At 32.3% G+C, this 12,824-nt stretch overlaps 2 protein-coding genes across 2 annotated transcripts; one reads left to right on the top strand and one right to left on the bottom strand.

Annotated features, from left to right (window-relative positions):
* Positions 1-1,270: 1,270 nt before the first annotated feature.
* On the top strand, positions 1,271-1,972 carry LOC145007506 (uncharacterized). Its single transcript, XM_078966433.1, has one exon. It carries the CDS (start codon positions 1,271-1,273, stop codon positions 1,970-1,972), a length of 702 nt encoding a protein of 233 aa, XP_078822559.1.
* An 8,104-nt stretch (positions 1,973-10,076) lies between these two features.
* On the bottom strand, positions 10,077-12,044 carry HEMC (hydroxymethylbilane synthase). The gene is made up of 5 exons (XM_078964166.1): positions 11,786-12,044; positions 10,998-11,403; positions 10,707-10,913; positions 10,459-10,636; positions 10,077-10,359 (listed from the first exon to the last, which is right to left on the bottom strand). The coding sequence occupies exons 1-5, from the start codon at positions 11,989-11,991 to the stop codon at positions 10,247-10,249; spliced, it is 1,110 nt and encodes a 369-aa protein (XP_078820292.1). The 5' UTR covers positions 11,992-12,044; the 3' UTR covers positions 10,077-10,246.
* Between the last annotated feature and the right edge of the window lie 780 nt (positions 12,045-12,824).

Raw genomic sequence — 12,824 nt, 5'->3', positions numbered from 1 at the left:
GGGTACTAGGCCGGGTTCGGGTATTTCGAGTATGACCCGAAAAAATTTGTAAAATTTATATTTTATAAATTAAAAAAAAATAGCCATGTTCACATGTAAAACATGTTTTTTATACAATACTAACATTGTAAATAAGACCATACTGCCAACATATTTTTTAGATAATACAAATATATGCAGAAAATCGCAATCAACTTTTACGTTGTAAAATGAACATCTACTCTAATAAATGAATGTTTTTTTGCCACGTGTCACACTCTTATTCAATTTACCAAATGTCATTTTGTGGTTATTTTGAATTAACTTTTTTTCCACATATCATTTTATGAGTTTATTTTTATTTTATTAAATTTCACATGATATTTTAATGTAACATTACAATAAATGTAGTAATAAATTAATATCAATTTCATTAGTGAAGTTACTTTTTAATTTCAAAATTCACAAATTAAAGCTTATTAGTTTTTTTATTTATTCATTTAAATTATTTGTTTAAATTTAAAAGATATAAAAATATCAATAATAATAATTCATTGTATTTCTTATTTTCTTATAAATTCGAAGTTCTCAAGTATTTTGACTTTTATATTTAACTTTTTTTTTAAATTAACTCAAATACTACGTGAGTTTTACAACCAGTAACAATATAAATAAAAACAATTAATAAAACTTCTCGCATTCATCAAAACTAATACCATATTTGTTTCCTATAAAAAAGGAATAAAAAAACTCTACGAACTAAGGTTGCACGGTGTGGTGCAGTTTGGGGCCGCACTTGGCTGCCAACTCAGCAGGGAACACCGCCCCCAGGATGCGGTTTCCTGCAGTTGAGGCCGCGGTTCGGCCTTTGAAGACCGCGAAACATGATTGGTTGGTCAAATTTATGACCGTTGAATGCAATTTCGTTTATTTATTTATTTTTTTTCCCTTTTGCTTTTTCTTTCCTTCCTATATATACACCCATATCAAACTTAATTTTTTTTCACAACACAATCTTCTCTCTCTCAAAAAAAAAAAAAATTAAATCACCACTCTCCAAAAAATGTCATCTTCTGAATAATTTCAGACTATTTTTTATACCGCTATTGCGTGTGTTCAAATAGCAGAACAAACATACAACGTTGTATGTAACAACGCAGCTGCAAGTTCTCAACAGAGAACACGAAGATACATTTACAGAAATCGTGAAGAAGCCAACCAACGTTTGGTGTAAGACTATTTTGCATATAATGTCACTTACCAAGGGTATTATTTTCGTAGGCGCTTCAGAATGCTCAAAGGTTTATTCGAACGTATAGTTGAAGATGTAACGAGAGAGTGCAGTTTTTTCCAACAACGCTACGATGCTAGAGGTACACCCGGTTTCACTCCATTACAAAAATGCACGGCCGCACTTCGTCAGTTAGCATATGGCATTCCGCCTGATGCGTTAGACGAAAGTTTTAGGATGTCTGCTAGGATAGCACGAGACAGTCTCTATTTTTTCTGCAAAACTGTCATTCAGTTTTATGGTCCAAAATATTTATGTAAGCCTACACATAATGACATCTTGCAATTGCAAGCTCATCATGCTAGTGTGCATGGGTTTCCTGGAATGCTAGGAAGCTTAGATTGCCTCCATTGGGCATGGGAAAATTGCCCTACAGCATATCATGGGCAATTTACTCGAGGTGATCATGGCCACCCAACGGTGATACTTGAAGCAGTTGCATCACAAGATATGTGGATTTGGCATGCTTTTTTTGGTTCTACTGGTTCGATTAACGACATCAACATTCTTAACCGTTCACCAATATTTAACAACATATACAATGAATCCGCACCAGATTCTTCTTTTCAAGTGCGTGGAACACCATATAAGTATGGTTATTATCTGGTCGATGGAATCTATCCTAAGTATGTTGTGTTTGTTAAGTCATTTTCAGCTCCACATGGTTCTAGACGAAAGAAATTCAAGAGAGCTCAAGAATGAGCTAGGAAGGATGTTGAGCGTGCTTTTGGAGCTCTAAAGAAACGGTGGTTCATATTGAAAAAACCAGCAGCTTATTTGGGCGAGGAAAAACTTCAAGAAATCATATATACATGTATTATATTGCATAACATGATTATTGAAGATGAAGGAAGAGCGATATGTGCGTTTGACGAGGAAGAAATCATACCCGAGACACAACCAATAGAAATTGGTGGCGAAGAGTATATAAACAGGAGAGCAGAGATACGTTGCACTGAAATATTTCACAATCTTCGCAATGACTTGGTGGAACACATTTACGAGGTTCAAAACATTAACCTTAATTTGGATCCACCGGATAACCCCGAAGATGAGTTCTCGAAGAACGACTTTATGTAGTTTCCTTTAGTTATTTTATTTATGTTTTTTAAGTTTCTAGGGTTATTTAAATGTCATGTGTGTGGTTTTTTTTTTTTGGTAACGCAATGTACTGTTTTTTTTTATTTTCAAGTAATGAAGAATTATATATATATATATATATATATATATATATATATATATATATATATATATATTAAAATAGAAGGTATATTAAATTAAATTAGTTAAAAAAAAGTTATATTAAATTAAAATATTTTAAAAAAAACAAAAAAATAAAAGAAATGAAAAGTGTGGCACCACACCCTTGGTGTGGCAAGAAGCCACACTTGAATGGTAAAAAGTGACATGACGTTGATGTGGTGGGGGAGGGAGTGCGGTTTCGGTGGCACCACTCCCTCCAACCTAAATGAGCAAAGAAAACTTTCGCATTCATCAGTCGAATTACTTAATAATTTATTAAAAAAATTCACAAGTATGAAGTAATTGAAAGTTCAATTTGATTATATGATTATGGAGAATCCAACTTGATTAAACCATATATAACTCCTCTTTTTAACTTTTTCTTGATATACATACAAGAAGATTTATCACTCTAAAAAGACTCTTTCTTATCTTTCCCTTGCATCTCGTTTTCTTCCAACTTAAATAGCTATAGTTTATATGTTTACATGACTTTTGTTGATCTTATAGATATGCTCCTTAAAAGAGATATTTTTAGCCTTTATTGTGCATAAAAAGTACATTTTTAAATTAGACGTGGCAATTTTAATTTGTTCACTCCATGAAACATGCAAATTTTATCCTAAGTTTTATATTGACCGATTAATTATATTTATTGATTTAATCATGTAGGGCCCATAATCACATCCTCCCTCCTTCCCTTCCATATCCCCCTTGCCTTCACCGCTTTTCAACGACTCGTTGCCCATCCTACATACATATTTTCAACCCATGTACACACAACCACACCCTTATCATCATCAAAGTTGAAAATCACTATGAACAAACTGAATTAGTCAAAGGGCATGCCATCAAAACACTCTAAGATCTTGATGAATTTTCCATGATAATTACGTTCTTCATGACTCAAAATAAAATGATTTTTATTAAAATAAGTTTTTCATGAAAGGGTTGTCTTATTGGACGGAAATAGCAAAGGTGATTATAACACCAAAAGACACGGATGGTTTTGGAAAATATATGTAAACCAATCAAACATTCATCAACGGTTAGTGAACTATTCAACAAGATGTTTATTATTAAACAAACAATCATAAACAAGATTTTTTTTGTTTGTTTATATGGTTTTGGAAAATATATGTAAACCAATCAAACATTCACCAACGGTTAGTGAACTATTCAACAAGATGTTTATTTATTTAATAAACAAACAATCATAAACAAGATTTTTTTTTTGTTTGTTTATAAGATATTTTGTTTGCAACAAACATGAAAAATGGTCTTATTCATTCGTATATATTCATTTATTTGTGTTTGCTCATTTATGTTTGTCTTTTATATTTATTTATGTTTGTTTTTTAATATAATGTTGGTGTTAATATAATGGTGAATTTGTATGGCATTATTAAGTGTTGGATTTCTACGTGTTCAAAATTTGGAATAAATATATGGATGCGACAAGGCTAAAATGAAAAAAATAATAATAATAATAATAATAATAATAATAATTCAAGCTTGATTTTTCATGAATATATTTGGAAGAAGATTACACATTATTTTAAGTTGTTTTTGGATTTTCGGCGTTTTACATTGTAGGATTTACATACAATAATTCTATTCATGTGTACTTATTTACATATATGTAACACTTGGTTCCGATATTTTTCTATGTTCCCAATTAATGATTTTGGTTTAAGGAAGGGGGTGGAATCTTCGCAAGGTGTGGCGCGTGACGACATGTGTCCGTTACAACACGTCTCTTTAATGTTGCGGTGATTCTAAGCTGATTGAGCCAACATTAATTTCTCGGGTTTTGAACCCTATTTAAGGGTATTAACTCCTATGGTTGCCTCATTTGGCAGTCCCCATTCTCCATAATTGTCTCTCTCTTTCTCTTAAAACTCTAGCCTCCCTTTGTGTTTTTTAGCTTCTTTTGGTGCTTTTATGTGTTCTTGAAGAATAAGGTGAGTGATTTATTGCATAAAAGTTATCTCTAGGGAAGATCTAACATTTTCCTTGCTTTTTGGAGCTTGTAAGTCATCAAATTCTCATCTTTATTATTCTTGGTTTATGGATCTTACCTTTTGATCCCTTCTCGTCACATTTCTGTGTTGTTGGAAACTCTAAGTCCCTAAAGGTTGTTTCAAGTGATTGCCTGGACCCATTGAGTGTGAAGAAGTGAGTTTTGATATTCCATTTGAGTCGTACATAGATTTGTTAGTGTTTTAGACTCCATTAGAATTAGGGTTTGATATTTCACTTGTTTGAGCCATGGATCTAGATAAAGCTGAAAATTTTATCCATTACGACATTTATTTGATTCAAATGTGAGAGTTATTATAGCCTTTGGTTGAAAGTATTAAGAGCTTAACAAAAAGGGTTGTTAAGATGCAGGGCACGACACACCTGTTTATGGTCATGGCGCACCTCTAGATTCCATTACCGACTATTTTTTTTTTTTTTTTCATTTTGTGGGCACGACGCGTCATGTGAAGGTCGCGGTGCGCTTGGCCGTTGACCGTTGATTTTTTTTCCATTTTGACTTTTGATCAAACTTTAGTGGATTTGAGTATTTGACTAGAGACCGGTCTCAAATTGGTATTATATGGTTTGTACTAGCTGTTTCGTTTATAGAGGTTGTTGTTGAGTTTCTGCTGCTAGTTCCATGTGAGTTTTCTCACTGTATTACTTATATCATTATTGGATCTGCCATGTGTAGGATATATGTGTAATGCTATGATATGCTTGTATGCTTAGCTAGATTAGTGGAGTCGTGCATGTTTATTTGTATGTTAGATTTACATGCTTTTAATGAAAGTGGTCATGAACTGCTAATCACGAAAGTGGTCGTGAGCCCAACTCACGAAAGCGATCGTGACTGTTTGTCACGAAAGTGGTCGTGACCAGATCTCACAAAAGTGATCGTGATGTCTGCAGTTATATGCATAGTTGTTACAACGATATATATATATATATATATATATATATATATATATATATATATATATATATATATATATATATATATATATATATATATATATATAGGGGAGGGTTCAATTGAGAAAAAAAAAAGGTTGAGAATGGGAGAATCATTCTCAGCCAATCATTTATTTTTGCCGCAAAAGTCTCCAACGTACCGGCGGAAATGGGAAACGAATGCACATGTGTTTTCCAACATAACATATTTCCTTAAACTATGCTAATCATTACCTTAATATATACAAAAACATAGTTTTTTTCATTTTTTTTAAATTTTTATAAGCTATTTTTATAAAAAAAATGATTTTAAATATACCAAAATTCATGATTTTTTATTCTCTACAAATAGACATCCATATTGATATAGTTTTAAGATAAAATAATTTTTTTTTTTTTTATATTTTCAGTTATCGTTATTCATAAATGAATAACAATGCATCAGGTTTTATTACGGTACATTCGTTATTCTTTAATGAATAAAAAGTATGATTTTTTTTTGCAATTTAAGTATCATTCATATATGAATATAGCATATAATAAACATAGTATATTCATATTTTAATATTGAACGATGAATTCACTTGTGAATATTAACATAGTATATTCACTTGTGAATATTAGATGATATATTCACTTATGAGTATTAAATGATATTTCATATGTGAATATTACATGGTATATCACATGTGAATATTACAGAGTATATTCACTTGTGAATATTAGATGATATATTCACTTATGAATATTACACAGTATATTCACATATGAATATTACAAGGTATATTCACTTATGAATATTGAACGTATTTTGACAAATATATATAATTTTTATATGGTATTCACATATGTATAACATACAGACTTGCATATTTGTTTTGTGTTTTTAATAATCATATACTGATTCAGGTGAGAAAACATATTCATATGTGAATATAACGTGGTAATTTAGTTTATGCATTTCATCAAACAGTTGGAGTGCAAACAAGTTAACTATTTTAAAAATGTTAAAAACATCAAGTTATCAATTTCAAATCATCATATACTTCCGATTTCGACTTCAGATGCGGCATCCTATCTCTGATCGATTTCTCAATCTGATTTTGATTTCCGGAAATCGATTGGGAACCTGTGAGTACCGATTCTAAGTCCCTCAATGTTGACTATGATTGCGAGTCCAGAACTCCGATTCCAATTTCATGAACAACGAAGAAATTCTGGTTTAGTTGAAGAATTCTGGATGATTATTGAAGGTTGGAGGAAAAATTTTGATGATGAACGAACAGTTATCGAATTCTCTATAGTTACGTATTTGAGATTGAAGGTTATTACGATATTTACAAGTTTGTCACCGTGTCTTTTATGTTTAGATTAAATGAGTGGCTGAGAATGATTCCCCCATTCTCAACCTTTTTTATTTTCTCAATTGAACTCACCTATATATATATAGTATTTTGGGGAAATCATTAAGATGTGCGTTTACGTTTTAAAGTTAAATGTTTCTATATTACTCTTCTCACAAAGCGAATGGCGGTTTAACTGGACACGCATTTGGAGATTATTATGTTTTGACTTCTGCAAACTCTAATTCATGTTTTTGACTTGTCTTAAAATGATGAAAAAAATTTGATACTCTTTATTTTATTATGAAAATGATTTTGGATTGTTTACTTAAAATTTTAAAATGAAAATACAATTTGAAATTTGGAACGTTATAGTATAATTATTTTACCAGGCCGGTTTGCATATAACCAAATACATTGTGGCCTACCGAGTAAGGCGTTGGTATTTCCATATTGTGTGTGTGTGGGGGGGGGGGGGGGGGGGGTGGGGGGTGGTCAATTTTCGAGTCTTGGGAGTTTCAACTATGAGTTGCCCAGAAGAGGGTATGTGACGTAATTTGGTGTCTTAACATATTGTCCAAATAGCAAGACCTCTACACCATTATCCTTGCAAAGCGGGGAGCTGTAGTCGGCGGCACGAAACTCATTTTATCTTATTTATATGTGGTTACTCCTTTGAAATTTTATGTTACTTATGTTCACTTATGTTTTTTTGTTCATGTTTATCTATGCTCCTTTGTGTTCGTCCATTTATATATGTTTAGGTTTGTTCATTTATGTTTGTTTAACATCTTAATGAACAAACACGAACAAAGTAATTATTAAGCAAATAAAAACAAAGCAGAAAATGTGTTTATTTATATGGTTGTGTTTGTTTGTTAATTCAAGTAAACTTAAACAAATGAACAAAGTTTTTGTGTGTTACGTTTTGTTCGTTTACATCCTTAACCATTGAGGTTGGTCGCGAAGGAAAGGTATGGGGTGTTCGCGAAAGGTATGGGGTGTCACAAACGAGGGTAGTGCAAGCAAAGGAAAAATAGTTGGAGAAATGGAGTTTATTGTGGAGAAGCGTGAAGGAGTAGTTACACGGGTGTTATGGAGATCGATAAAAGAAAATTAGGCGCAAAGCATTTAGTGCATCTGATATCTATATCGCCAAAGCATATATGATGCATGTCTAGTGCCTATAAAATCATTGCATATTTATATGTTTGTTACTTTCTGTTGAAGATACTTTGAAACTCTTTTCATGCATGACAATATAACCTTCGTTTTTTTTTTTTGGAAATTTTGCATTTTACTATGTTGTATTAAAATAGTATTTTCCTTTTAGGCTACGTTTTTAGTAGCTGTTTTATGTTTATTATTAGTTTTATGGAGCTGAAGGTACCCCTTAATGATGTTAGTTACTTGGTTATCAAGTTAACCTATTGAAATTTTCCTATTAATAAGGGGTTTTAAAGTTTGTTTAGGACTCTTTTTAAAACTCTGTATAAAGTTGTTAGGTATGTTATTTTTTCATTCATTTTTCTTCTCCTTTCTCTTTGGAGATTTTCAAGAAAAGATGTAACCTTCCATTGTTGATTATATTAAAGAGAGTGCCGCTTATGGTGTTTCCTGTTTTTGAGTTTTCACTTCATATCGTGGTGCTCGATTATGGTTATTTTGTGATGTCAGAGCGCTAAAGGATCAAAACCAACATACTTATTTGATAGTATTTTTCTTGAACCATAGATGTTTTTTTTTTTCACTTGGTTGTTTTTTCTGCAAGCATATCACATTCAAGAAAACAGAGGCAAGTTCTCTTTTTCTTCCCGTTCATTCATACTTTAACGATATAATTTTTTAAAAATTTGATGTTTTTTTCCCCTATTCGACATCGTTGTTCTTGAATCGTAAAAGTTCTTTTCTTGCGCGACTTTATCTGCCTCCATATCGAAGCCAAATACATGCTATATTAAGCATTTTTTTAAGCCTCGAGCCAAGACACATATTGATTCAGTGCTCCTTCGTATTAGCCGATTTATTCAATTTTCTAAAAACATTCTTTGCACTTTCATCTTTTTTTTCAGGGTAATAATCAATTTCTTTAAGCGAAGTTATCAGCTAACGTTCACTTTAAGGGAGCTGATTCGTACATACCAATTTTTCTTCATACATAACGATTTGTGTTTTAAAATGTTATATTATACAACTCTATAAAATATAAAATGTTATATACGAAGAATTTAAAAAATTGTTATATACAAATCAATACCAATCTAAGCCATATATTGAGTCTACAAAATCAACACTTTAAGCCGTGAAGATCAACCACATTAGAAGTTAAAACCATTTGTTGCTTTTAGCCCATATTAGTGGTTTCTTCAAGGATCGAGGCCATGAAATTGATTTTATTGAGCCTATGATTTTTTTTTTCTTGAGACCACACACTATAAACCAAGCCCTTGTAGACGACATTTTTTTATCCCATAGATTATCAACCAAGTCAATATTCCAGCCACTTATAACTATAGGTTATAAATTGATATTCACCCCTTAAATTGATTTTTCAAACACCCGTAAATCAATTTTCCACATTATTTTTGACTCTCAACAATCAAATTTTCTTAACTCTTATAGATTTGGTTTTTTGAGCCCTTAAAATTTATTTTTTTCACTTATCCTTTTTTAAAGTTTATTTAAAAAAAAAAATTCATTGCTATAAAAATATGAACTTTCACTTTTGGACCGTGCCACTAGATTTTTCCTTTGACAAAGTGAAGATGTGAGATATTATGGCTCAATCTAATTATGATGACAATTTGTTTTTTTTTTTTTTTTTGGATAAGAGAGATGCTTGTAATCCATCCACAATCCATGAGATTTCATTGTGACTTAAACGTTGGAGTTTTGGGTCATTGTCCTTTTGTTGCTGATTTTTAGAGGCTTTTGAGTATTGGGATTTTGAGATCCTATCACTCTTTCATTAAAGACAATTAATTTTAAAGATTGTTTGGTTTGTTCAAACATTACGATACCATAAGGTACTTATGCTATTAGACAATTTCTGATCAAAATACGTTTATGTCACATGACATTCAATTTGAAGTTTTTATTTCCTTAACATATTATCTTTAATTTGGATACTCTTATTTAAACAAGGTACTAATTTTAGTTCATGAATGCATCAGGTTCATGTTATATGCTATGATATTAACATATTATCTTTAATTTGGATAATCTTTTTTACCACCTCTACATACCATACAACACAAAGAAAATTGCATTATGATTACCTTCAAAGAATACAAATCACAAATCTTGGAAACTCTATCCTTATATTACACAAACCATTCAAGAAAACTAAGCATCCTACAACCCAAAACAACTCACCAGAACCTAACTGGAAATAAACCCGCATCCAAACACCTCAACTATCAAAAAAACCGGGCCCCGCACGCGATAACAGCTCCTCACCAGCATCCTTCCCCATCAACATCATATCTTCATACGCATACGCTCCTTTTCTTGAAGTTTCAAGCACTATTTTTTTTTTTTTTTAAATAAAAACTTATCAGTTCCCAAATCACATATATGTAAACATGGAATCAATCGTTTTTGTTTTTGTTTTAATTTGATCACCTTTAGTGCCATCTGGCGAAGCTACCAATCCTCTAAAAAGACAATTTCCATCTTCGTCCCTACACGCATATCCAGCTATCGGTGTCCTACAAGATCCATCAAGTGTCAACAAAAAAGCCCTCTCGCATGCAACTGCTAATCTTGTTTCTTCATGGTTCAGTTTCGCTATGTAATTCGCCTGAAAAGTGGGACCCACATTAATAAATAATAAATGATTGATCACAATTCACAAAGACATACATACATACCATTATATCATCATCACTTCTACAAGCAATCCCAATTGCACCTTGTGCAACAGCTGGAAGCATGTCATCAATGGAAAGAATTGAACTCACGTGTTCAGTCATGCTTAATCGTTTCAATCCAGCTAAAGCTAATAATGTTGCTTGAACAACTCCATCGTTTAGTTTCTTTAACCTTGTTTGCACATTCCCTCTGAAATTCTCAAGCACCTAAATTTTTTTCATCTTTTTTAATCAATATATAATCATAACATGAAATGACATGATAATGAGATCTATCTGTTATAAACTTACAGTGAGTGATGGATATCTGTGAAGTAGTTGAGATTTCCTTCGAAGAGATGCAGTTCCAACAACACTTCCAGATGGAAGATCTGCTAATGAACTTGCATTCAAGGAAATGAATGCATCACGAACATCTTCACGTGGAAGATTGCAGGGTAAGATTGTTTTATCAGGGAGATAAGTAGGAACATCTTTCATGGAATGAACAGCAATATCGATTTCACTGTTTAGAAGTGCTTCGTCTATTTCTTTAGTGAATAAACCCTTTCCACCGATGTCTGCAAGAGGTTGACTCAAAATTTTGTCACCTGTTGTTTTGATCACTACAATTTCGATAGCTCCCTCTTCTGCTAACTCGCTACTTGAAGCAATGAGTTTATCTCGTGTCTCGTAAGCTTGTGCTAGAGCTAATGGACTGTTCTACGCAAGAAATGTAAACGGATTTCCTTAAAACAGATGAGAAATTAAGAAAAACAGCAGGAGTGGAAGACATGAATCTTAGAAAAATGTAATACACTTCTTATCTTTAGATGTGCTTGAACCATATCCAGTTATCAATGTACTATGTATATTAGTATTTTCACGATCATGATTAGCGTTAATTTCTTATATATAGAAATATAGCAGTGATGATAATTGATAAATTAATCAGAAGACACGAGATTTGGGTCTTAAATTTATGCTAGTAAATCATCAATCGTATTCTTCGAACAATACAAAATTACGAAACAAATTAAACGCAGACATACGCTTATGAAACCAAAAACGATAAGCTGAAAGGAAATAAGAAACATTACCTCCCTCTGGTACCAATTCTGATAAGGGCGACCTTTTTCTGAGTTTGTTGTTCGACGGCGACTGATGCTTTAATGAGGGTGAGTCTGCGCGGTTGACATAGCACCGGAGATTTAAGGCATGGTAGAGAAAATCCGGTGGCGGAAACAGATCTGGAGGTGAAATTAGCAGAAATTAGGGTTTGAATTGAAGGAGCTAAGGTCTCCATCTAGAATGATTTGGGGGAGAAAGAGATCGGAAGTGGATGCCGTTGAGGATATGGGTTTAAGCTTTAGGCGCGCCGTCGGCTTATCCTCCAGCTCATCAACTAATCTTGCCACGTCAGCTGCTTCCCATTCGTAAAAGGATGCTAATAATGGGACCCATAAACACCACACCAACTGCCACCTCGGACATGGCCCGCTATGGAAGCCCAAATACAAATGTAAATCTAAAATTTCTCTCGATGGGCCGATTTGGACAGCAATTGGTAAGCCATTAAGCCAATACACGACTTTAAGATGTCGATAAAAATATAAAACAAATAAAATACTGAAAATAATAATTAAAAAATGGTCGAATGGCTCAAAAGTTGCATAGATTATTTTCTTATGTACACAGGAAAACTGAAAAAACATAATAATTACAACCCTAATAGCCCCATAAGTCCACCATGATCACATAGCAACTACATTAAAATAGGGTAAAAGTTTAGCCCAGCCCATTATAAGAAATAATGAGTTCTCTATGATTTCCTTTTATTTTATTTTTCACTTTATGCATAAGTTTTAGGTTGACTTCATATATATATATATATATATATATATATATATATATATATATATATATATATATATATATATATATATATATATATATATATATATATATAACAGCAGCGGGGACAAATAGTTTCTTTCAACGATATTTTTTTAAAGAAAAATGTTATGTTCCAAAAGAAAGTTCATGCCGTGGGTGAGAGGAATGGCGGTAATCGTGATAGTGGTTGGTTGAAGGCGGAAGGAGGCAGAGCGGCTGTGGTGGTGGTGGTTATACTGTCTT

This window comes from Lactuca saligna, chromosome 7 (genome assembly GCF_052625555.1).
Source record: "Lactuca saligna cultivar CGN05327 chromosome 7, ASM5262555v1, whole genome shotgun sequence".
NCBI classification, from domain to species: domain Eukaryota; kingdom Viridiplantae; phylum Streptophyta; class Magnoliopsida; order Asterales; family Asteraceae; genus Lactuca; species Lactuca saligna.
Note: the sequence above shows the minus strand (reverse complement) of the source record. Positions and strands in the feature narration are given on the sequence as shown.

Coding starts and splice junctions, on each gene's coding strand:
- HEMC (XM_078964166.1), bottom strand. CDS start 11,991: ATGGAGACCTTAGCTCCTTCAATTCAAACCCTAATTTCTGCTAATTTC. Junction 11,404..11,785: donor AGAATTGGTACCAGAGGGAG/GTAATGTTTCTT, acceptor TGCGTAGAACAG/TCCATTAGCTCTAGCACAAG. Junction 10,360..10,458: donor TTCGCCAGATGGCACTAAAG/GTGATCAAATTA, acceptor AAAAAAAAATAG/TGCTTGAAACTTCAAGAAAA.
- LOC145007506 (XM_078966433.1), top strand. CDS start 1,271: ATGCTCAAAGGTTTATTCGAACGTATAGTTGAAGATGTAACGAGAGAG.